Source organism: Sarcophilus harrisii, chromosome 4, assembly GCF_902635505.1.
Source record: "Sarcophilus harrisii chromosome 4, mSarHar1.11, whole genome shotgun sequence".
Classification (NCBI taxonomy): Eukaryota; Metazoa; Chordata; class Mammalia; order Dasyuromorphia; family Dasyuridae; genus Sarcophilus; species Sarcophilus harrisii.
The window spans coordinates 101,745,364-101,770,649 of record NC_045429.1 but is presented as its reverse complement, the minus strand read 5'-3'; the positions used below and the strand labels follow the sequence as shown (position 1 = coordinate 101,770,649).

Sequence of the window (25,286 nt, the reverse complement as noted above, 5' to 3'; positions counted from 1 at the left end):
TTTAGCAAATTGGATGGTATAAAATCATCATCAAATATTCATTTACTTATTTTTATTTTGGGAAAATAATATTCTCTTCATAAATCTTGAACATGTGAATTTTCACAGTATATATGTAAAACTTCCACTCACTGATGTAAATAAATAAAATTTAAATTACAAGACAACAAAATATACAATTTGTCTACAAATACATTATTTTAAAAGTACAGAACCTTTTTTTTCTTTAAAAAATTCACTTTTATACAATCTCTGGATGTAAAAATAAAATTGGTTTAACTTGACACTAAGTCAGAAAGATCCTTTTCATAGGGTTTTTTTCCTCCTCAGATGTATTATGGATCAAAGTGTCAGCTGACATAATCTACCAAAAGGAGAAACCTGTAATTCTTTGTTTCTAGAATCCTGGTCAAACCAAGAATACCAACAAATCACAGGTAATCACACTTTCCCTTTGCTATTTATGTTAACATCATTAATCAAATCCTAAGAAAAATGGGAAAAGATGACTAGTCTTTTCAGTTAGATTTTCTTTTTTAAATGTAATCAACAGAAAGGAAAATTTGACAATTCAATTCCTCTATTCCTGGTAGTTTTGTACAAAGTATGACAAAATATCATCCTGGTATTACTCCCAATACCTGATTAAAGTCTTTTTAAATTGAAGATTTCTGTTTTTGATAACCGTTATAAGACAAAAAGGGAGGCATAGAGAAATGCCATGCAGCTGTAATGAAGGAGCAAGGGTATTGGCCTTAGAGTTAAGAGAATTAAAATAGCATCAAACCACCAGTGAAAGCCAGTTGATTTTGAATGGATTTTGCTTTGGTGATTTTTGGTTTGTTTGCTGACTCATATTCTAAGGTAAGCAAGATTCAGTCCTTGGTTGCACACTTAGGAAAAAAAAAGGGAACAGTCTGCAATTTGCAAATTGCTAGTGTTTTCAGGAAGTTTAGTTTCAGAATAACATTCAGGAGGCTTCAGAATAAAATTCTGAGACTGATTCTTCTCTTTACTTCATTCAAATGCCAAGCCCAGTAAGAAAATTCCATGTGTAGAAAGGCAAGGAGGTTATGCCGAAAATTACATCCACTTCTCATGAGAGTCCTAGTGAAACTAGATAGAGTCTGGGCAAAAGAATTGTCTTGCTTAACTCTTCTTTTTTGCTGTTAGTTAGCCAGCCGTTAATAGCTTCATAATCAACAGTGCCAAGATTATACATGTATTTCCTGAAAAGTTAAAAAAAAATCAACACAGGATCACAGACTGCCTTTCAACTAAAGAGTACTGAATCAAGCATTAGTTTTGTTAGTGGGATTAAAACATCAAGCACAGAGCACTAAGCATCATCATTAGAAAGAAATTGTAAATAATGGAAAAGCAATACACCAGGTATTATGGATAACTTTTCTTCAAGGCACCTTTGTTCAGCAACTATAGAATTGCCAGTTTAAAAGATGAAAATCCATTTCTTATGGTTTTCTTTTTTTTTTTTTTTTTGAATAATATAGAAAAATTTAAAAAGTTTCCTAGTTGAAAAGTTCTTTCAGGTAAGCAATATACTGTGGAAGTAAGACATGGTGTGTGCATGCATGAATGTGCAATGTGTACCCAAGGGGGGTACTTAGCAGAACTGCATAAAATAGGAAGCTGAAATGCATGCTAGATGCTAGAATGCTGGAATTAAGTTGCTATCAAATTTAAATCTGGCTCAGAAACTTACTAATTGTGTAACCTTGGGAAAAGCCTATACTATTTTTAATTGTAAAATGGATATAACAATATCTACTATATTCCAGGGTTGCTGAAAGAAAAATCGGATAATATTTGTAAGGTGTAAAGTATTTCTATACTTTAGAAATACTAATATTATTATTATTATTTATTGTACGAAGCATATGTTGGAAGAAGATTAGCTAAACTCTATTCTGCCCTAATTAATGCCTCTTAGATATCTTTTAAAGACTCCAAAATACCTGTAAAAATGCTTTAAAAGTTAGTATTTTTAAAAAACACCTGAAATCCTAAAAGCTGCAAAGAAAAAGAAGTAGCATGTTAAATGCAAACCATTAGCATTCCATTTACCACAAGCAGGATAATGAAAAAAAAATATGCATAAGCTCTCATACACAATCCACTTTCCCCAGCATTATTTACTAAGATGAAAAATTTATTGTAGAAATATAAAGAATTAATAAATAAACATTCTCACAATGCATGTGTTTAGTCAAAGGAAAGAAACCAAAATGAAAACATATCTAGTAGTAAATGTCAGAATATAGAATATTCTATATCAAATATAATACAGAACATGGAATATAGAATAAATGTCAGATATGGAAAAGTCCCAAGTCAATTCTGATGATTAACATTTTAGGAGCTGCAGAAAAAAAAGCCATGATAAGAAGACATTTTTTATTTTACCAAAAGTTCTTACTTCAGTGGGCTTGCCCGATTCCTTTTTATCAGGTAAGAAAACATTAAGTTCTTTGCTGATCTCATGAATATTGTAAGAGCTGAATAGCAGAGGAGGGAAAATAGCTAAGTAAATTAGGTAAGGGATATATTTATTCAAAAAAGAAAATCAAATCATTCTTTGCAATACTTATCCCATTCCCATACAAAATCATCAACATTCAAAAAGTCAGCAATACACCCATTGCACTTAGAATCTTAAAACTAGAAAGAGTCTTAGCAATGATTTAATCTCTCTTCCCTCAATTTTAGAGATGAGAAAACAAGACCCAGAAAAGCTGGTCACATAACTAGTTAGTGAAGGAATCAAGATTAGGAGCCCAATCTCCACAGTTCCCATCCAAAGTGCCTTCTAATTTTAAACCAGTTCACTCCCTTTGAAATAAGTCTTGTTTACTGTCAAAAAGAAGCTGAAAACAGTTTAACTTTAACTTTCTGAAGTCTATTTTTTCATATTGAACAATTGCCACCAACTCATTTCCACTATAGAATTCAAAGCAAAATTCTATCAATGTCCAGTAGCAAGTAAGGTCAGCTTCAACCTCCTTTTGGTTAATTCGGAGGAGTGGTTCAATAGGAAAATAAGAGAGTAATTAAAATTCTCTTCATTGACAGTTTTCATGAATGTTCCCTATGCTTAGAGAATCAAGTTTACTTGTAAAATAGTACAATAAAGAAAGAAGAACCCTAGGGTTAATGTCCAAAGGTTGGGTTTTGAAAATATCAGTTCAGTTACTTACTAGTCTTACTCATCTGTAAAATTAGGAGGTTGGACTAGAAGAACTTTTATAATCCTTTCTATTGATGATACAAATGTGGTTATTTAAATACAACAAAAGGTATACCAAGAACAAATATATATTCCCACGAGTGTTTCTCTTTATAGGAAAAAAGGAATGACATATAGGCTAATTCTAATCAGCAGAATATGGTTAGTTTTTAGAGTTGATGAGGAAAAAATGGTAATTCTTCCCTACTCCTACAAAAAACAAATCATTGGCTTTTAGGGGATTCGTGAATAATAATGAGTAGATTATAAAACTAAATCCACAAGGAATGTGAAAAATTATGTAAATGTGATGACTGAAAAGTGTATTTCTAAGAGAAAACTACTGAAAAGCAGCTGAACCAATGTCACTTAAGTACTTTTATACATGACTTAGAAGTATTATATATATTTTTCCATCAGAAATATTTTGACCAACAAAAATTCAGAGGTAATCTTTAAGTAGTGTGGTATGATGGATAGGGTATTGGATATGGAATAAGACTTCATCAGGTCTTGCTTCAGAACTATGTGATCCTTGGAAAGTAATTTTAACTTCTCTGTCCCCCAATTTTTTCATCTTTAAAACTGGGAAGAGCCAGATTTAGTGACCTCTAAGGCCCCTGTCAGCTGCAAATCAGTGAATAAATCCATGATCCCCTCATCTAAAATTTTCCAGAAATGGTAACTAAACAAACAAAAAAGAAACTAAAACTTTAAAATAATCAAAATGTTTGACACTCATGTTTTAAATAACTGCATGTAAAATTAGAAAACAATTAATTATTTTTAATATTACATCCAGGTGTTTTAAATGAACTTTAAACAAATAAAATATTCTAGGACCTGGGAGATGGTCAGGACCTCTCATTTCATCAGTGTGGGGAATTCCTGATGTGAAAATTTTTTCCACAGACAAAGCTTAGAACTTGTCTGTAATTAATAGTCTTATCAAATTGTCCAGGTCATTGAGAAGTTAAGTGATTTTCTCATAGTCATATAGCCAAGTGCACTGGAGGCAGACCTGGAGAGGGATTCTAACTAAAGCAAAATCCTTATGTCTAATATACAATAACTCGTGAGATCTTAAGACTTTCAATCAAAGCACCACAAGAAAAATATACATGTTTTATTTTTTAGCAAGAAATTCCATTTAGAAGCAGACCCAAACACAGAAACTATAAGATTGTTTATCTTTTCTTGTTTCAGATGAGTGAAGATTATGAAATTCATAACCAAGGTCATGAAGTAAATTGAAGAATTAATGGAAAATCAGAACATTTAAAATTCTTCCCTTTATGTAGGAGGAAAAAAACAAATAAATAAAGTACCTTTGTTTTAAAAAAAAAGTCCTTAAATTACTAGTAAAACTATAAATATATTTCTGTGTGGCTTCATACACATGAGTTATGATTGCAGTCTTAAAGAGGATAAGAAGAGGTTGTTTATAGAAAGAAGAAATGACATTCATATGTCAAAGGCACAAAAATCTGAAAATTTTTGGCAGGGGTAGCACCCAATCTGGGTTTTTTTGGGGAAGATGCTAACAAATCAAAAGAGGGAAAAGATTTTTGGATTTTGGCTCACCCTGATTTCCCACAGTAACAAAGAAGTTTGATGAAAACCGGAAGTATTATTAGAACAGCCAATACTATTAGACCAACACCAGTTCCTTGAAAGAAAAACATTTTGGTAACCAAGTTAGGCATTGAAAGGAAAAAAACGTTAAATGTGGTATCTTGATTAAGAAACACATTGTTCTGAAACAATTAAAAACCAAACAAAACAAGAGAAGTGGGTCAGATATCTCAAATACCTTCCTGAATCCTCAGGTTTGAAACTAAATATCTAACTAAATATTTCTCAAGTAACTTGTCCTGCCACTTTAAAATTAAACACTGACATCCTCCAGCAATATTTGATTTATTTTTGACTGGCAGAATTATAAAATTTATCACTTCCATCCTTGGTTTTTAAAGGGCTTTTGGTCATCCAAGAATCATCATTGTTAGGTTATTCTCTTTGTTGTCTATTATAGAATGGATTGTATAATGAAATGAACTCTTGTTTTTTGTTTGAAATATTTCAAATTAAGTTAAAATCTCACATGATGTTGTCAGGGATCACCCTTCCCATACAGCCTTGACCACCTTGTCTCTTGCTTCTTTCTGGTCATCCTTTAAATCCCTTCCTTCCTTCCTCTCTCCCTCCCTCCTTTCTTTCTGTCCTTCCTCCTTCCTTCTCTTCCTCCCTCCTTTCCTTCCTTCTCTTCCTCCCTCCTTTCCTTCCTTCTTCCCTCCTTCCTGACCTTTCTTCCTCCCTCCCTCCCTTCCTTCCTTCTTTGTCATCAATACTCTCTGAAATTTTAATGCGATATAAGACAGGCTAGCAACAGCACAGCAGAGAGTGTAAATGGCTAATAAGCCATATATTATAATTACATTATTATTATTATTCCAACCTTTCCCCGCTTCCTCCTCAATCCCTTCTAAATCAGTAACGCACAGGTTTAAAACCTTTCTATAGTCATGTAGGTATGCACACAAAGAAGTTAGGATTTAGTTTGTGCCTTAGAGTATGTGACAGGAAGAAGGCAGAGACATTTATCAGTTTCATTTACCTAAGTATATGCCCTCACCAACAGTCCAGTTCTACGCTACATTCTAGATGACTTTCTTGTTCAGACAAGTAAAGGTTTAGCTCTTTCATCCTATCTGAAACCTTCATGTCTTGTACATACCTGTTATTGAATTTGTTTCATCCTGGTTATGATATTTTGGTCCTTCCCTCCCCTCACTTTTTTTTCCCCTGCTGGTGGAATTTCCAAAAGCCAGTTTGCCCAGGATTTAAAACCATACTATGAGCCAAGATCTCTGATAAGATTTTACTCACTCATCATTAAATGTCCTCTTTATAAACTTTGAATATAACACTTTTTTCAATAACTGAAATAAAAATAAAAGTAATCTGAATAACCTCTTTTTATAGAAGTCCAGTTGTCCTCATAGAATTAAAAGGTATAAAAATATAATGGCTGTAGTTTAAAGCTGATTATGCTCATGAACCATCTAGCTAGACAGCACAGTGTCACGTAACAAAGAATTTGTTCAATAGATTATAAATTATTTGAAGACAGGAACTGTATCTTAATTCTTCTTGATTTTTCCATAGCACCCAGACTGCTCTGTACAATGTAGACTTTTAATATGGTTTGACTAATTTGTAGCAACTCCTTCTTCCTGGAATACATCTGTAAAAATTCTGAAGCATATCAAGTACCCAGAAGCATTTAACCCAAGAACATTTCACCAGTATTTGTCCATTCCATCTCTTTACTTGATCTGTCTTTGATAAACTTAAGCTTTTCTTTTTAATAGCATTTCCAAAATGCTTTAAACAAAAGTCTGTCCTCAGGAAGTAGCATTTAAAGAAATACTTTGAACACTTATTATAATTTTTAAAGAATCCCTGAGAGTTAGACTTACCAGATATATTAATGGCACCACCTGAAGAGGTAAAAATAAAGAAAATAGTAAATTTTAAGCTAAATGTTGATATCTTTTAAAAGAATCAATGATGCAGATTTAAAGTACATTATATCAATAATAGATTTGCATATTTTAAAATATACTACTTATAAGCTTTTTAAGGTTTGGTATAGATTTTGATCTAAAGCATGAGTTTTAAATTTTTTTGGTCTAGACCTATTATTTCATTAGGGTCAACACAAATTAGAAAGTATTCTGCAATTGATAGTTTTAGGGGGCTGCCTGGAACCTTTATAGGTTAGATAGCCCATTCAAGGTCATGCAGCTCATGGGTAGAAGTAGAACTTGAATCCAAGTTGTCTTGACTCCTAAAACAGTCATTTATCTTTCACATCAATTATGCTGTCTGGCCCATATGAATCCAGAGAGATCAACTTTAAATAAAACAATTCTATAAAATTCTCAACATCATAAAATTTCATTAGAGGACAATTTCAATTTCACAGGATTATTTTGAGTAAAACTCTTTGCAAAAGATTGTACATTATTACTAGAAAGCAAATCACATGCAAATAAAGGTTAAGTTATCTTTTGATTTGACCTGCCATTATGAGAGCATAAGAATCCTTTAACCATCACAAATTGTAACCTTAACTCCATGTCCTCTAGTAACTCAAGCTCTTAGCTAAGTTTGAATAGCACAACATTTGACCTCATTTTACTCTCAAATACTATGTATATACATACATACACACCTATATATACACAAATACATACATATGTAGTGTATGTATATATATATACACTCACACATGTAAAATATACATGTGTGAAGAGATATGGGTATGTATATATACATGTATATGTTAATTATACAATACAATATATAATACATATATTTTACATATATATGTATATACATATACATGTATGTGTATAAATATGTATACACACATGTATATATTAGACTCCTACTGAGGTGAATAAATTCAGCCAGGGTCCTAGTTAGAAGAAAAGATAATGTCTATTAAGTTTTTCCCTAGAAGATTTCAGTTTATTTTATATTGAAGAAAAATTTCTTCTCAGATGAAGTTTTCCATCATAAAACTGCAATTTCCCATTTGTAGATTCAAGACACAAAGATGGGAGTATAGGATATGTTAAAACATAGGCAGGCAAGTCACATTAAAGAACATATAATGAAATGAGACCCACTGTGTATAAGTCTCTTCCATGATTCTCTCTAAATGCTAGGATTTCCCTTCTTAGTCTCAACTTAGAACCATTTTTAGTAGGACATAACTTTATCTTTCTTTTCCCATATGATCTAATGGCTATCCCCCCATTTTGGTCCAGATGCTATCCAAGAATGCCAGTGCAGAGTGTCTTGAGGACCTGCATAAAACTTCCATGGCAATGACATATCAGGATACAATGTTGTTTAACAACATGAACAATTCAATTCTATACAACCCATTATCTTCAAAGAGGACATTATAAAACCTTATTTTTAATAACTTAAACTCATTATGAAGATTAAAAAGTAGAGCTTGCATACTGACCTGAAGGAGCATTTTCTTTTCCATGAAATTTTGTAGAACTGGGTCTAGTTGTGTGAAAAGATGCAGTAGTGGTAGAACGATGAGTTGTGACAATTCTGGTAGAACTCCGAGTTGTGGTGGATCTTTTGGTTGTTGATGTGGTGGACTTTACAGTAGCATGGGTTGTTCTGGCCTGCTGTGTCACTGGAGTCTGTGTGACTGGAGCATTTGTGATGTTGGTTTGTTCTTTTGGAGAGGTGGGCATTGCTGGAGCATTCGAGGCGTTATCCTGTTCTGTTGGCTGGATGAGTGTTGCTAGACCATTTGTGATATTGGTCTGTTCTATTGATGGGGTAGGTGTGGCTGGAGCATTTGTAGTGATGGCCTGATCTACTGGTGGAGCAGGTGTTGCTGGAGCCTTTGTCACATCTGACTGCCCTGTTGGTGGAGCCTTTGTCGCATTTGCCTGCCCTGTTGGAGCAGGTGTTGCTGGAGCATCAGTTGCTGGAGCCTTTGTGGCGTCTGCCTGCCCTATTGGAGGAGCATCAGTTACTGGAGTATTGGTTGCTGGAGCCTTTGTGGAATCATCTTGCTCTGTTGGTGGAGCAGGAGTTCCTGAAGTATCAGTTGCTGGAGTCTTTGTGGCATCTGCCTGACCTGTTGGTGGATCATTGGTTGCTGGAGCATCAGTTACCGGAGCCTTTGTGGCATCGGCCTGCCCTGTTGGTGGAGCAGGTGTTGCTGGAATATCTGTTACTGGAGCTTTAGTGTCACTGGCCTTTGTTGGTAGAGCATGGGTTGCTGGAGCATGGGTTGCTGGAGCTTTTGTAGCATTGGCCTGCCCTGTTGGTGGAACATGGGTTGCTGGAGCATCAGTTGCTGGAGCATTTGTTGTGGTTGGTTTTTCAGCTGTTGTTGGGACCAACATAGCAGTTTCTGTAAATAGTGAGGAACACCAACCAAAAACAGCAATTAAACACATTACTTTGTAAGTTAGCTTTTGTTAATTGAATATTTTTCTACACATGAAGTCGGACTTAACTTTGAGAAGCTTACTACCTTGTGTGAAGTTGGCAAGTCACTTAAGCTTCTTGGTCCTCAATTTTCATCTATAAAATGAGGAGGTTGGACTGGTTGATCACCAAAGTTTCTTCAAGCTCTAGAATGATGACCCTATGATCTTATTATGAGTTTTATTTAAATATTTTGACCTCCCATTTACTACAAGAAGTGCTGACCAATTCCTCCAAGTGTCAGTATTTATATGCTTTCCAATTATTTTGTATTCATTATGCATATATTTTATTTGTTTATCAATGCTGACAAGGGATATTGTTCCAAGTCAGTATCTTTGTTTCATGATTTCAAATTGGGTTAGTGAAATTTTATTGTTGTAAAGTCAGAAAAGGGGGTTTCCTCACTCAGATCTCCCAATATCAATGAAACGACAAGTCTAGATCAAATAAAATCTGGGCCAAAAAGTCACTTTCTGTAAAATACACTTGTATTTCTTTGCTCCTTGAATAAGCTGAATACTTAACTCACATATCGGTAAGTCCTATGCTTGTATTTTACAAATCAAGCTATGATCCTCTGGGAAGAGCCCAATGAACTACCAGTAATATGGATAACCAATCATACTTTGGGAATTGCTGGAATAGAATGGAGAATGGAGGACCTAGAATGTTTATCAGGTGAAGTGAAATCTAGTCTTAGCTCTCTCACTAATTATATGATCTCAGGTGCTTTATGGTTTTTGGCCTCAGTTTTCCAATTTGGCTTCAGTTTCTTACCAATATTTAATGGTGAGTGGTAGGGTGAGGTCAGCCTTAGTGATATGGTTTCAAAGACATGGATTCAAATCATTACTTAGATATATCCCAGCTGTGTGACTATGGGCAAGTCACTCAATATTTCCATGTCCCAGGTAAATGTCTAAAACTGCAGTATAAGCAGTCTATTATATATATATATATATATATATATATATATATATATATATATTTATACATTCAATTTCAGTTTGCTGCCTGCAATATGTTCATCTAGTTGTCAAGTAATGCCCTAAATTAAGGTTTCTTAAACTTTTTCTACTCAGGACCCTTTTTTTGCTCAAAGCATATAATGATAAGATTTCATTAAAATAAATATTTATTATAATCTAAAATAGTTTTAGACCTCTATATTATATAGACATGTGTGTATATATATATATATGCATGTATATGTAGATAAGTATATTTTATGTATGATTATATATATATATATATGTCTGTGTGTTTGTGTCCAACCTGTGGCAAAACATTATGAGCCCACATTGGTCTGATTAGCCACAGTCAGACTCACTGTAACTTGCCTCTAACATAGTGATGTCATTTTGGTCCTCTTTGAGAATAAAGGACAGTGTGTGTGTGTGTGTGTGTGTGTGTGTGTGTGTGTATGTTTGTGTGTCTATGTATAATCATATGTTTTGTCTGTATCCAGGATAGGGACTGCATACTAAAGTTTCCCACTTATTATAGATATGGCTTTGGCTGTGACTTAAATGTGGAATGGTAAGCCTGAGAGGGAAAAGTACATGGAAGGGCAAGTTGGGGAATACCTCCCTTCCACTGGGGCAGCTGGGCTTCCTGATTACCTTTTGCCATTGATGACATATTCTTTTGTCTAGCAGGCTTGCTTCCTCTGGGGAAAGAGCAGAGAGAGATATACTTCCTTCCCACAAGACACCAATTTAAGCCCAGGCAGCAAGACTAGGATTATTCCAATCTATTTGCTACTCCTCCTATTTAAAATGATCACTTGGGATTCCAACTCCAACTGAGGTAGCTGAGGGGCTGGGGGAATAGAAAAAGATAGGACACTACACTCTCTTAGTAAGGTACCCCTAACACTGAAACTGTTCTTTCTGCTTTCCCAATTCCTATTCTCCTAATATGAATTTTCATCTTTTACATAGTTCTTATGTAGAAAGATAAATATATTCATTTTATATGAAGTACTAAGTCATTAATTCACTTATAGGAATTTCTTTATAAAAAGAGAAAAAGGTCAGTCCCTGTGTGTATTTCATATTATTGACTCTTGAATTTATACTGGGATTTTATTTATTCTATAGAAGGCTTACAAAATAAATGTCTAAAGGTCCACTAGTCAAGGGGCTAATTTCTATTCCTAAACATTATCTATATATTCTTTCTCAAACAAATCCCAAACCAAAAGAAACAAAATAAAACAAAAAACCTAGAACCACAATGGTCAATAAAATGACAACAAAAACATCACTCCTTTGCTCAAAAACTCCATGGCCCCCTATTACCCAGAGTCACAGATCTCAAGATGGAAGGGCCACAAAGCCATCATTCTGACTCCCTCATTTTATACATGAGAATCATAGAACCTACAAAGGTTAAGTTTACATCAGTAGCAAATATAAGTACCAAGGATTTGAACTCAGGTCTTCTGATTCTAGAATAATGCTTCCCCTATACTATATATGCCTGCCATGTCCAAAAATCCTGAGGAAGGCATTCAAGGCCATCCATAAATTGTGCTTTAATCTAACTCAGAAGTTTTATCTCTCATTATTCCCTTTCATGGTCCTAAATTTCAGCCATACTGACTACTACTTCTTTCTTCAAACATGACTAATCTATGGACTCTGGAACTTTCGTTGTTCCTATTCAAAGCCACCCTGAAGTATTCTCTTCCTTACATTCTATGAAATTCTACTAAGTTTTCAAAGACCACCACAAATATCCACCATCTGGAAACAATCTTTCGTTTCATTGCTCCTATTGTCTCTCTTTTATGCTACAGTTATCCAATATTTAATTTATTTTTGCACATGTTTTATCTCAATTTTAGACCATAGGAACATTTAGGATAGGATAGCTTCCTTAATTTTTGTATTCCCTAGCTTAGTTTATTGCCTATTGTAGTCATTCAATAAATACTTACTAAATTGAACATTTCCCTGAATTTATTAATTTCATTTTAGTCCTGTTTACTGGTTTTCCTTAGCCTGAGAATGACCTGAAAAGTTAAACACAAATTGCTACATTTTTAGGTCTCTAAAAATAAATTTCATTCACCATGGAACATAAACTTCTTGAGGGCAGAGATGATTTCATTTTTGTCTTTGTATTCTTAAGTACCAGCAGTGTCTAACACAAAGTAGACAATAAATCAATTCTTATTAATTACTCTACACATAAACAGAAATAAGGAAAATATTTTGACTGGGGAATAACAAGTTATCATTTTTGTTACAGAATGAAGTATTAGGGATCCATGTATTATTAGAACCACATTATGTTATGCAATTGCCCATTAAGATGAATCCAAGATTGCAGAAAAATGTCAAGATATCCTGATATTTATAAGGAATATTTGTCATTATGTGCAATCTAGGATTATTGGATTTTTGCAAATGGCATTTGAAAATAACGACAATATTTTAACACCCTAAATTCAGGATAGGTAGAGCTCAGGAGCAGAGAGAGAATATGGAGTCATAGATATTCTTCAAGACGCCAATATTTATTGTAACCATTTTTCCATTTTAGGAGGCTTGTTGAAAAAGAATACACATTTAAGAGAAACTAGTGCATTGATACTGGACCCATAGCTAGCTATGTTTTCTCTTCATCTTCCATGGTCTGTCAAGCCCTCTTTATCCACAGTATTTCACTCCCATTCCTCTTTGAGTCTGCCTCCTTCCTTCACTCCTCTCTCTATTCCTTCTCATGCCTTCTCTCAATTGAATATACTTTTAGAACCTTCTTGGTTAAAGCTCTAAATGGAAGGAAGTTTTTGGAAATAGAAAAGAGCTAAAAAAAATTGCAAAAAGTGATAAAATGGAAAAGTGAATGCCTTTTTTAGCAGGTAAAAAGTATGAAGATGACCCAGTAGGCATAATATTACCTATACAGGGAATGCTTTGGGAGCTAGCTTAAATCAGTGAACGAATTATTAAATTTTCAGTGTATTTATACTATATAAATCAGTAAATGCTACAAATCAGGGCTTGGTTTATTGTTTTATTGACTGTCAACACTTAAGAAAGTGATAAAGAAAATGTCAATAGTGAAGATTAAAATTAAAAGCCTGTCATGTGTTACATACTTGCCCCCTCCCTACCCACCCCCTAACCTTGGGAACTGATTGTTAAAATTTACCTAAAAACATTCTTGCCTGTATACATAATATAAATGAAGTTATTGGGCTGATCAACATCTGGACTCCTTCTATACATTTCAAACTCATTTTAATTGTGGCTTTTTTGTTTTTACATTTAGATCTTATTTTCAATTTATAATTGAAGTGAATGGTGGAATAGTATTCATGTTTTAGGATTGAACTATCTAGCCAACATTTTAGGAATACATGAAGGAAAAGGTATTTCTATTAATTTACTGAAAATTGGATTTTTCATGATATTATGCCACAATCTTAATTTAAGCTTTATATCCACACATATAAATAAAGCAAAAAAAAAAAACAATTATTTTAATATACAAATTAGTTACCTTTGCATTCAGGGAGAGTCCCACTCCATTCTCCTTGTTCATCTTTTATAGTACAATGAATAGATTTCTCCCCAATAAGTGAGAAGCCTTCACTACATATATAAGTTACAGATGATCCATATTTATAACTGTCCTGAGTTTCTTTGATTCCTCCATGAGCAATTTTTGGAGGTTCATGACATAAAATTTCTAAAGGAAAAAATGCAAGATCTTTAAATCATCATATGTTTTATGCAAATGGAAATGTATTAAAGACAATGAAAATTAGAAATCTTCAAAGATTCTCTTAGTGAAGAAATTAAAACCAATGAGCTGAAGTTCTTGATTAAAACCACAAACATGTTTCTATTTAAAATGGCATGTTAAATCATGACAGAAAATATAAAGGATAACATGAAATAAGCAAGGAAATGGCATAATCATTAATGTGGCTTAAAAGAAAATAAAAATAATAGTAATGTTTAATAGGCACTAAATAACATAACTTGTAAATACTTAAAAGAAAAATCAATGAAATTTCAGAGAAAAAATAGATAGTAAATCTTAATAGTAAGGGATTTCAGTGGACCTCTTTCAGAACTAAAAAAAACCCAATCAAATCATAAACAATAAATAAGTACCTGAATAAAATTTGGAAAAAAGTAAATATAATAGACTTTTGCCACTTACTAGATGGGAATGGAAAATTTACCTATTCTCAGGTATATTCATTTACAAAAATTGACTATTATTGGAGGCATAAAGACTTCACAAAGAAAAATGAAAATATTTAATATATTCTTTATTGACCACAATGCCATTCAATAAAGGGTCTGGAAAGAACAAAATGCAATTGGAAATCAAATAATTTAATCCTAAAGAACTGGTTGGTCAAATAACAAATCAGAGAAACAACAGAAGATTTCATTTAAAAAATGCCAACAATGAGACAACTTACCAGAATTTTGGGGTATAGAAAAAACAGTCCTTAGGAGAAATGTATTTCTAAATATATCTAAATACATATTATATATATGCATGCATATCCAGCAAAAGAACAGAACAACAAATTGGACATTAGATTTGTAAATTAGAAAACCAACAATCAAAGAACTACAACTAAATATTAAAATAGAAATCTGGAAAAAATTAAAAGAGAGATTCACAAAATTGAAAGAAAAAAAATCCCTTGAATTGATCTATAAAACTAGGAGCTTTTTATTATTGTTGTTATTTAGCAGAAAAAAATAACTAATAAAATAAACATTTATCTAATCTTATTTTTTAAAAACAGAATGGAAAACCAAGTTGTATTAAAAATGGTATTAAAAAAGAAATTCCCAAATGAAAATTAAGATAAAAGAAATTATCATAAACTATTTTGCCTAATTAAGAATCAGTAAAACTGGTAAGTTAAATCAAATGGATAACTTTACAAAAATATAAAATGCCAATCTTCCATTCTCAACAATCTTTCCCCTTCTAACCTTGCATAGCATTTTCTTTCTTCTCACTGATACACTTATCATAAATTATAATTATATAAATATTTCCCCACTAGACCTCATTTGCTGAATCTAAATTTAAATCTCTTTTCATACCTAGGAAGGGGTCTAGTATATAGTGGGGCCTTCATAAATATTCGTTGAATTAAGTTATTAAGAATTAAGAACTAATGCAGGCTCTTCTCCACTTTCTCCCATCAGAAAATGTCCCTTGGAACATTTTATTCTAACATCAAGAATGGAATAAAAATGCTGAGTTAAGTATTTAGGAGCCTAATTACATTTCCCAGATCAAAAGAAGATATCTCTGGAATTGAAGTCATAATTGGCTGAGTCAATATAAGGTCAGTGGCATGGGGACTGAAATAAGAAAGGGACAATATTGTGACACAGGTTTAAGAGAGGATAGCATGATGATTCTCATCTATTCATCTAATTCCAAGTAGATATTACTTCTCAAAATTAAACCTTGACAGTAGTTATAGAGGTATTGGAACTAGAGAGAAGTTATAATTCACTTCTGGTTTTAAGGATCAGTGACAATAATAACATAAGTCTAGATGTCTTCTAAGGTCCTTCAGGAAGACCTGAGTTCAAATTTGGCCTCAGACACTTAATACTTCCTAGCTGTGTGACTCTGGGCAAGTCACTTAACCCCAATTGCCACAGCAAAACAAAACGAAATAAACAAACAAAAAAAGATTAAGGCAATGATTCCCAGATATTTCAACTGTAAGGACTCCCAGTAAAAGTCAAAATAATTACCCCATTGTTTAATAAATAGAATTGAACTTAGAGAAAAATATCATATATACTTTTTAAATACAGAGACTACTATAGATTTAAATTTAGTGATACTTATAAATTTCTTATTAGGCCTAAGTGAAATATTGATAAAATAAAACAATCAACGCAAAACTTGTTATTTACACTGCCTGTCTAGGATGTTAAATAAAGCTTCAAATTATGATGTTTGTTAATTTGTACTACCAGACACCCTGCCAAAACTTCCCACATGTGGCTTCATACTACACTGAATAGAGCCAGTGGAGCTGGAATTTGGAAAATCTAAGTTAAAATCCAGCCTCAGCCACTTGATAATTGTATGACTCTGGACAAGTCACTCAACCCTGTTTGCCTCAGTTTCCTCATCTGTAAAATGATCTGGAGAAGGAAATGGTAAACTATTCTAGTATCTTTGCCAAGGAAATGCCAAATGGGGTCACAAAGGGTTAGATACAACATAACAGCCGAACAACAATAACCACCACAACAGTGAGAGATTTGAATTAGATCTTCCTTTCATTTTCAAGGCATCTTAGATATTATTCCTTTTTGTGGAGAGTATATCCTCCATGTCTAGAATGTTTTGTAGAATCATTTTAGAATCATCTTAGAATCCATGACTTCCTTTAAGAACTGTCTCAAACTGTGCCTTCTATGCCTTTCCTGATTCTTCTAGCCAAGAATACCTTCCCCTCAAAAGTATTCTACTATTATAGTATACTAAATATTATACTATTATACTATACTAAAGTATTATATATACTTTGTATGCATCTTGTTGTCTCTTCCATTAGAATATAAGCTCCTTGAAATCAGGGCCAGTGTTTCCTTTGCAGAAGCTTAGTACAGTGCCTGGTACATGGTAAGGACTTAAAAAATATCTTTTAATTTATTGATCATCTTCCTCTACCCACTAATGATTAATATGTTCTATTCCCATAGTTAACATGAGGAATAGTAATTCCTAGTCACCCCAGCAAGGCACTATGAATGGAGCTGCAATTCACAAACTCGTTGTACTAGAAAAATGTGATTAGAGCATATAAAATACATTTTTGAGAATCACAGGAGAAAAGCTGTTAGCCCAGGGATGATTGTTGATAACATTAAAATAGGATATTGGCTTGGCTTTTAGGAAACAATGTATGAATGTGTGTGAGGGAGGGGGCAGAAAACCCAAGTCCCAATTTATACTGTTTCTATTGTGTTTGCATCCTCCAAGCTGTTTTTACATATGTGCTGGATAGTGCCAGAAGTCATGTAAAACAAAACAAAACAAAACAAAAACCAAAAAAACCCATAAACAAACCAAACCCTAATCATAAAGCTCAGTTTCTTTAGAAAGAGAGAACTAACCTTTTGGCTTTCATTCCTCAAAATCAATAATAAAAATATGCTTAGGGAAGAGTAGTTTCTGTTCTTTTAAAAATAGTTAACATTTAATAGATAAAATACTGTGTTGACTTCTGCTATGGAAAAATAGGTAGCACTGTGGATAGAGTGCTGGGTTTGGCGTTTGGAAGATCTCAACTGGAATTCTGCTAGAGAATTAGAGGTGTGTCCCTGGGTCGGTCACTTAACTTCTCTATGCCTCAGTTTCCTTAACTGTAAAATGGAGATGATGATGATGATGATGATGATAATGTCTATTTTAGAGTTGCTGTAAGGATCAAAGTACATAGCATATGTAAAGAGCCTTTCATTCCTTAAGATAGGTAAATGCTCACCTATTGTTATTATTGAAATGCCCCAAAAGTGAAATGCTAAATAATTTTTGTCTATTTCTTTTTTCCTTCCTTTTTTCTTTCCTTCCTCCCTTCTTCTCTTTTCTCCTTCCTTCCTCTCTCTTTTCTCTTTCTCTCTCTTTCTTTTCTCTCTCTTTTTCTCTCTTGCTCTCTTTCTCTCTGTCTCTGTTTTTCTATCTCTGTCTATCTCTCTCCCTCTCTCCGTCTCTTTTCCCCTCCCCCCTCCCTCTTTTCTTTTCTTCCTTCCTTCCTTTCGTTATCAGGGTTAAGTGACTTGCATAAAGTCACACAACTAGTCGAGGTACTCCTGACTCCAGGACTGGTGCTTTACCCAATTGCATCATCTAGCTGCCCCTAAATAATGTCTATTATAGATGCTACAAAATCTATACAATATTGACTTAATAGCTTCTATTAATGTCTTACCTGTGCATTCTGGATGTGGGTCACTCCAAACAACATTTTTATCCATAAGAATACATTGGCTATCGTGTGCCCCTACTAACCTATATCTAAACAAGAGAGAAAAAAGCTGAAAGAAATAGGTTCTATTGCCCTATTTGAATTTTCTCAACCACTACAGAAAGTTGGATTTTTTTTCTGTCAGTAGGTGGAGACATAATAATGTGATTAAAATATCTATATCAAGCAACAATATTTAAGAAATCATGATAGTAATAATGGGATAATATAAAAACTAGATTTTTGTTGTTAAGTTATACAATATAAATGCATAAATTTTTCAGTATTTTTGAAAGCTCTAGAGACCAACTTCTTTTTGATAGAAAAGTATTTAAAAGAACACAAAATAGTTTTATAAATAAGTTAACAATTAAAACATAAACATGCAGAAATTGGAAGACAGATCTTCTTTCACAAGATATGAAGAACAAATGAGTAAAATGATACATCAAATGTCATTTAGAGGCTTTGTAAGAGAATTAGGAATAGAAATGACAACTATGAATTTGAGGAGCGGGTATGTCTTTCTTGCCCTGATTTCTACTCTATTTCTCTAAGTTTCCTAGTAAAATTTCTAGGACTATAGTTTTTAATATTGGAAGGGACCTTAGTCATCACCCAGTTCAGCCCTCTCCAATAATTAATATCAAATAGAGACAGCTAGGTGGCACAGTATTATAGATCTGGAGTCAGGAAGACCTGAATTCAAATCTCAGACTGTGTGATTTTGGGCAAGACATTTAACCACTGTCTTCCTCAGTTTTCTAATTTGTAAAATGGGGATAATAATAGCTTCTACTTCCCAGGATCATTGTGAGGATAAAAAGGATAGCATATTTGTAAAGAAGTTTACAAACCTTAAAGTGATATATTAATGTAAATGTAGGCCAGTATGCTCTCCACTGAATATATCCTCTCAGCAATTACTATGGACACCAAGGCTGAAATTAGAGTACTTATACAATACAGAATTTGAGATTCTAAAGGCGCTAAATTCCAAAGGATTCAAAGAATCTCAAAAAACTTTCATGCCCTATTGAAATACATATAAGATCATTTTCTTGGGAAAGAGGTAGAGGGCTGTGTGTGTGTGTGTGTGTGTGTGTGTGTGTGTGCGTATGTGTGTTTAAAGAAAAGAATAGCCCAGATAGTTGTATTTTCAAACTATTAGCTATAATATAAGACCCTGATACTAATTTTTTGATTTTTCTGCTTTCTTAATGAATGTAGCTATAGTAGATTGAGGATTGGACCTCAAAGGTTTGAGTTCCACCTCTCACATAGATGGTCTTTATCTCTTAACCTCAAAGAAATTCTCCCTTCCCCTCTGGCAATTATTATAGATATCAACGATGAAATTAAAGTATTTATACAGAATCTAAAATCTTATCTCTTAACCTTAATGCAATTTTTAAGCTGCAGAGAAGATTCCAGCATACCTTGGTAGAGCCAGTTTTCTTACCTGGGAATTCCTTCTGCCATTGAAACCACAAGTCTATTCCTATTCCTGTATAATACAAACTTACCCTTCATTACAAGTAAAGGTGATTGTTGAACCCAATAAGATGTCACTTGTTACACTGACTTGACCATGTAGCAGATCTGGAGGAGTTGAACATGATTTTCCTAAAAGAGAATAAAAATGAAATTAGGCTTTATCTTTCTATCATCATATACATTCAAAATACCATCTGACCTATAATCTTTACTACTTATATTAAAGAGCATTATGGAATTATCTTATTATTATTATTATTATACAACATATGATACTATTTTTGGACCAATCTGTCTTTTCTTTTGAGTTTTCTTTTATGTCCATCTACCTCTTAGAAGAAGAATTCACCAAAGAGATACTTTTTAAAATGCCATTGTCATTTCATTAAAAAATTATTTATTTTATGTTAAATTTATAGAATAAAACAAGCATTTCCACAACAGTATAGTTTTTAAAAAAAGATTGCACATGAACTCCTGCAATGTACAACTTGCTATTTCTTTTAAATGTATAATAAAGTTATCACATAAATTTCTTTCTTTTTCTTTTTTTTCTTCCCTCCCTTACTCTTCCATGGCTACCATTAGACACAAATATGTATGTGTGTATATGCATGTATATATGCATATACATACATATGGGTAAATATATGTGTTCTCATATATATACACACTTATATATGTGCATATATATGTAAAACCATTCTATACACCTTTCTATTTATTAATTCTTTCTGTAGATGAAAGTATCTTCCTTCATATGTCCTTTGGATAATTTATGTTTTTGTAATAGTCAAAATGACTTATTTGCTCAAAGTTGTTTTTAAAATTAAATAATTATTACTGTATGCAATTTTTTCATTTTCTTTAGTGAAATTGCTAATCATCTTTAAAAATATGACTAATGTGCTATTTGGAAAGTTTTCTTAAAAGTCTGTCTATTTCCAAATAAACAAATTTAATAAATAGTAAACAGAAATGATTTAAAGCAAAAGCTACATGCAATGAGGATTATTTTAATGACAGGGGAAACAGTTACTCATTGTTTCCCAACCCCATTTTCATACTTCACTTGAAAGAGAAAACTTATTTTTAAATCATACTTACTTTTACAAAATTCAGAGGGATTGGACCACATTGAAGTCTGAAGGCAAGTGAGCTTTGCTGGCAGACTATTATCTCTTTTATATCCTGGACGGCACTCATATTGCACAGTGAAACCCACTGGAAAGTAGTTCTGTTTACTAAACTGTTTTTTGAGTGAAGCAAAACGTAATGAAGGTGGAACGTTACAAGTACCTGATGGTAAAAAAGCAAAAAACAGAAATTAGAATTTTTCCCACATACCACATCAGCTGTAACTCCTCATTATGAGTATTTCCCTCAATGATTACAATCCATTCATACCTAAGTACTGAGGTGGCTCAGCATGTTTAGGTATCTAAAGTATATCTTATTAGGTGTATCATCCTAGAAAAGTCATTATACTTTAACATCTGCCTGCCTCAGTTTTCACAATTATACAGTAGATAGAGTGCTGGGCCTGAAGTCAGCAAGGCTCATCATCCTGAGTTCAAGTTTACCTTCACACATTTAACTAGCTGTGTGACTTATTGTCTCAGTTTCCTCAATGGTAAACCACTTCAGAATCTTTGCCAAGAAAACCTCAAATGGGGTAATGAAGAGTTGGATATAACTGAAAATGACTGAACGATCACAACAAAAATAAAAGTAATAATAGCACTTACTTCTTGCGATTATTGTAAAAATCAAATAAGATATTATTTGTAAAGTGCTTAGCATAGTGCCTGGTACATAGTAGGTCCTTAATACGTGCTTATTTCCTTTCTTTCTTCTTACCTATCCTGTATAATTTTCATCCGTGTCTTTTAAATAATTTCCTATAGGAGATCCACCAAACATGTTGGAAGAGTTAAATGATTTTCTTTTTCTGGACTTCTTTGTGTTTATTGTTTGTGTTACTCATTTGACAACTAATATCGTGCTGCAAACTTTTCACTATACATATATTTTTTCTATTCTGTCTTCCATGCCTGTAACATACTTCCTCTTAGAATTGATATCTTCCTTAAAAACTCATCTAAAGTATCCCTCCCTATCTGAGGATTTTTATGAATCCCCAAGATGTTAATGACTACCCTTTCCTCACACTCTGCAAAAATTATTTTATAACTGATGATATTTGTGTTGTTTTCCTCCTGACATGTTTGCTTTCTGTCTTTGTAATTGCAACTTAGCACAGTACCTGGCACACAATAAATGCTTATTGATTGAATGATTTTAAATTCTTCAAAGATAACAAAGGTGAGGGACCTTTCTTTTTATATTCCCCTTGTTTCCAGTAGGTGTGAAATAAATAAAAAAATAAAAACTGGGCAGTTCAAATTCCATTTAGAATTTGGTTTGAATAAAATTTGAGAAAATATTTCAGCTCTGGAATTTGTACTCAAGAGTATTACTTAAAATAGATATGATTTTTTTTTTATTCCCCAACTAGCAGTGACTATCTTTATTAATTGGGAAGAGGCTGCAGTGTTAGAAAACCTTTTAATGAGGAGCAAGAACTGAGTCAGGTAAACAATGCCTTCATTCAGTAAGACTGTGAAGGCATTTGGGATAAGTAGCTAGAAAACACTTAGCTTTGAGTCATTAATGGTAAATCATTGAGAATCACTTTGAAAATGTTACTATTTAGATAGAACAGGATGTTAGTTTTTCATAGGTCTATTAAAAAGAATGACTTACGATTACAAAATTCTGACAACTTTGACCACTTATTGGATTGAAGACAAACCACTGAGTCTGATTTGCCAGGAATTTTTACAAATCCTTCATTACATTTGTATGTTATAGTGCTATTAACAGGAAAACTTGTTAGGCTGTTCAGTTCTGGCTTGGCGTTAGGTATTTCTGGAGGGATATTGCAGGCACCTACCAAAACAAGGAAAAAAAAAAAACAAGCTGAATTTAGTGAAATAATATCTTACTATAACAGATTCTTTCAAGTGGTTATAAAAATAAATAAATGAAAAGGAAGCTCCCAAAGACACTACCAAATGGTCTGAACAGACAGAACCAGAGATTGGAACAATAGAAAAGACACAAAAATTCTACTTCTGGATCTACCACTAAACATTTGTGCTATCATAGCCATATCACTGAACTTTTCTGTGCCAGTTTCCTCATCTGTAAAGTATCAGAAGGATGAATTAAATGAGCTCCAAGATCCTCCTAGTTGCTATGATTCATCTTCTTTTCAACCAGAATAGAAAGGAAACCAGAAAGATGCATAATCAGTATGCCCACTAGTTGCCCAGTTTTCTACTTGCTTTCATTAAAGCTGTTTCATGGAGGGGCTGTGTATACTGGGAACTCGAAGGAAGGAAGAAAAAGAAGAAAGGAAAGGAAATGAAGAAAAAAGAAAGAAAGAAGGAAAGGAGAGAGAGAAAGAAGAAAGGAAGGAGGGAAGGAAGGAAGGAGGGAAAGAGAGATGAGAAGGAGGGAGGGAGAGAAAAAAGGAGGGAAGAAAGAATAAAGAGAAAAGAAGAAGAAAAAGGATTATTTGAGAGGCAACATATTATGGCAGGTAAAACTGGATTTGGAGAAAGATGAACTAAGTTTGAATCTCACGTCTTATTACTTTTGTGACCCTAAACATTTTACTTGTCTCGGAATCTTAGTTTTCTTCTCTGAAAAGGGTGATATGGTAGATTGGATGATCTCTAAGTTCTTTTCCAGCTCCAGCTTCCTTTGAGAAACTAGGATTTTTTCCCCTTAGAGAGTTCACCCTAGTCGAGTCCCTGATGAGATTTTAAGAGAGGTTTCCTTATTAATCTGTTGAGGCAGTTTCATATTTTTGAGTGTTGGAGTCAGGAGACCTCCTGGATGTGAAAGCTGCCTCTGAAACTAGCTGAGGCTGTGAGCGATTTATTTAACCTCACTAAGCCTGTTTTCTCATCTGGAAAATGGGCATGATAATACTTGCACTACTTACATCCAGGTTGATGTGGAGAAAGCACTTTGCAAATTTCAAAATTCCATAGAAACAGAATTTCTGTTAATGAAAACCTAGCCACCCAGGTGAGCAGAAAATAGATTTCGGTTTTTGTTTGTTTGTTTGTTTGAGATAGTGTCTAAAGAAAAATCTCACTTTTAATTATCCACCCATTTTCATACCAATGTAAAACCATTCTCCTTACTGCTTTGGTCCTCAGTACCTCTCGGTTGCCATAACGACGAACTCATTTCCAGCCCTCTCTCTTGCCCCAAGCCAATAAGCGGTTCGGCCAGGGGACTGAGGGCGCCCCCCTCCACTCACCTTGAGCCGCGGGCAAGTACAGCAGCAGCAATAGCGAGAAGAGCCCGAGAAGCCCCAGCGTCGGGGGTGCACTGGGGAACGCGGGGCTCATGACACGCACCGTCCCAGGGACAGCAGCGGGGTTTAGACTTAGCTCACGCTGGGCGCCCGGGAAGGAAAAAGAAGGAAAGCGTCTTCTTCTTTTCACCGGGAATTACTCTTTGGACTAGGAGTAAGCAGCAAATGCTCCCGGTCCCTCACTAAATGAAGGCGGGCCAAGGGTGGGGCCAAGATTTAGAGTCCTGGGAGGAGTATCTGAGCCTAGCGCAGGTGCAGGAAAGAGGCGGGGCCTCTGAGGCAGTGAGGGGTGGGACCCACACTTTTTTTGGAGCCGGGGTGTCTGGACGAGCCAAGAGACTGGGTGGTGGGGCTTGGCTTGAAACTGTAAACTCTTCTCTTGGATAGATTGCAGGGTGGGACTGAAAAATGACATCTTGCATTTGGAAAATGTAGATAGGAGAACAAACTGTTCACAGAATAATAGGATTTAGAATGGGAGGGAGTTTGGGGTAATTTGCTTCAATCTCCTTATTTTTACAGGAGAGGAAACTGAGGCTTTAAGAAGGGAAGAATGGAGAATAGCAACAGGCCTCCTGACTCAAAATATTGGTTTTTCTACTACTTTCAGGTAAGAAGAAAAGGAGATGCCATCTGATTACTTGGCTTTTTTACAATCTCGTTAGGGCTTACAAAGCTTGTAAATGTGAAAGAATTTAAGAACACTCACTATAACACGTATTATGGAGTAGAACTGACTGTCTCTCTGTCTCTGTCTCTCTGTCTCTGTCTGTTTCTCTGTCTCTGTCTCTGTCTCTCACTGTCTTTGTCTGTTTCTCTGTCTCTGTCTCTTTCTTTCTCCCCCTCTTCCTCCTTCCTCCCCAACTCCTCTTTTCTTCTCCCTTCCCCCTCTCTTCATTCCTTCCTTCCTCCAGTGTTCTTTCTTTATCCAAGAGGACCCATGTACTACAATTTAGATCTATTTTTCCTGCCAAAGCACCAGGAACTTTCTAATTTTATCTTGGAGTATTCTGACGTTGGACAGAAATCTAGTCCAACCAATCACACTCCACCCTAGCACACTACAAGAGGAAAAGTCATCATCAGAACTCCAGAACTCCAGTGCCTTACTAAAA

General features: G+C 34.1%; 1 protein-coding gene across 4 annotated transcripts; it reads right to left on the bottom strand.

Moving 5' to 3' along the window:
- Positions 1 to 1,167: 1,167 nt before the first annotated feature.
- CD55 (CD55 molecule (Cromer blood group)) lies at positions 1,168 to 24,387 on the bottom strand. 4 transcript variants are annotated; one of them, XM_031937276.1, is made up of 11 exons: positions 24,115 to 24,387; positions 22,542 to 22,727; positions 20,883 to 21,074; positions 19,805 to 19,904; positions 18,243 to 18,328; positions 13,802 to 13,990; positions 8,292 to 9,206; positions 6,727 to 6,747; positions 4,829 to 4,913; positions 2,438 to 2,516; positions 1,170 to 1,229 (listed from the first exon to the last, which is right to left on the bottom strand). In XM_031937276.1, the coding sequence occupies exons 1-11, from the start codon at positions 24,203 to 24,205 to the stop codon at positions 1,215 to 1,217; spliced, it is 1,959 nt and encodes a 652-aa protein (XP_031793136.1). In that variant the 5' UTR covers positions 24,206 to 24,387; the 3' UTR covers positions 1,170 to 1,214. The 4 variants fall into 4 exon arrangements, with proteins under 4 accessions (XP_012403290.1, XP_031793136.1, XP_031793135.1 ...); XM_031937275.1 differs by having other exon boundaries at positions 1,170 to 2,516; XM_012547836.2 differs by lacking the exons at positions 2,438 to 2,516; positions 4,829 to 4,913 and having other exon boundaries at positions 1,168 to 1,229.
- Positions 24,388 to 25,286: the final 899 nt, after the last annotated feature.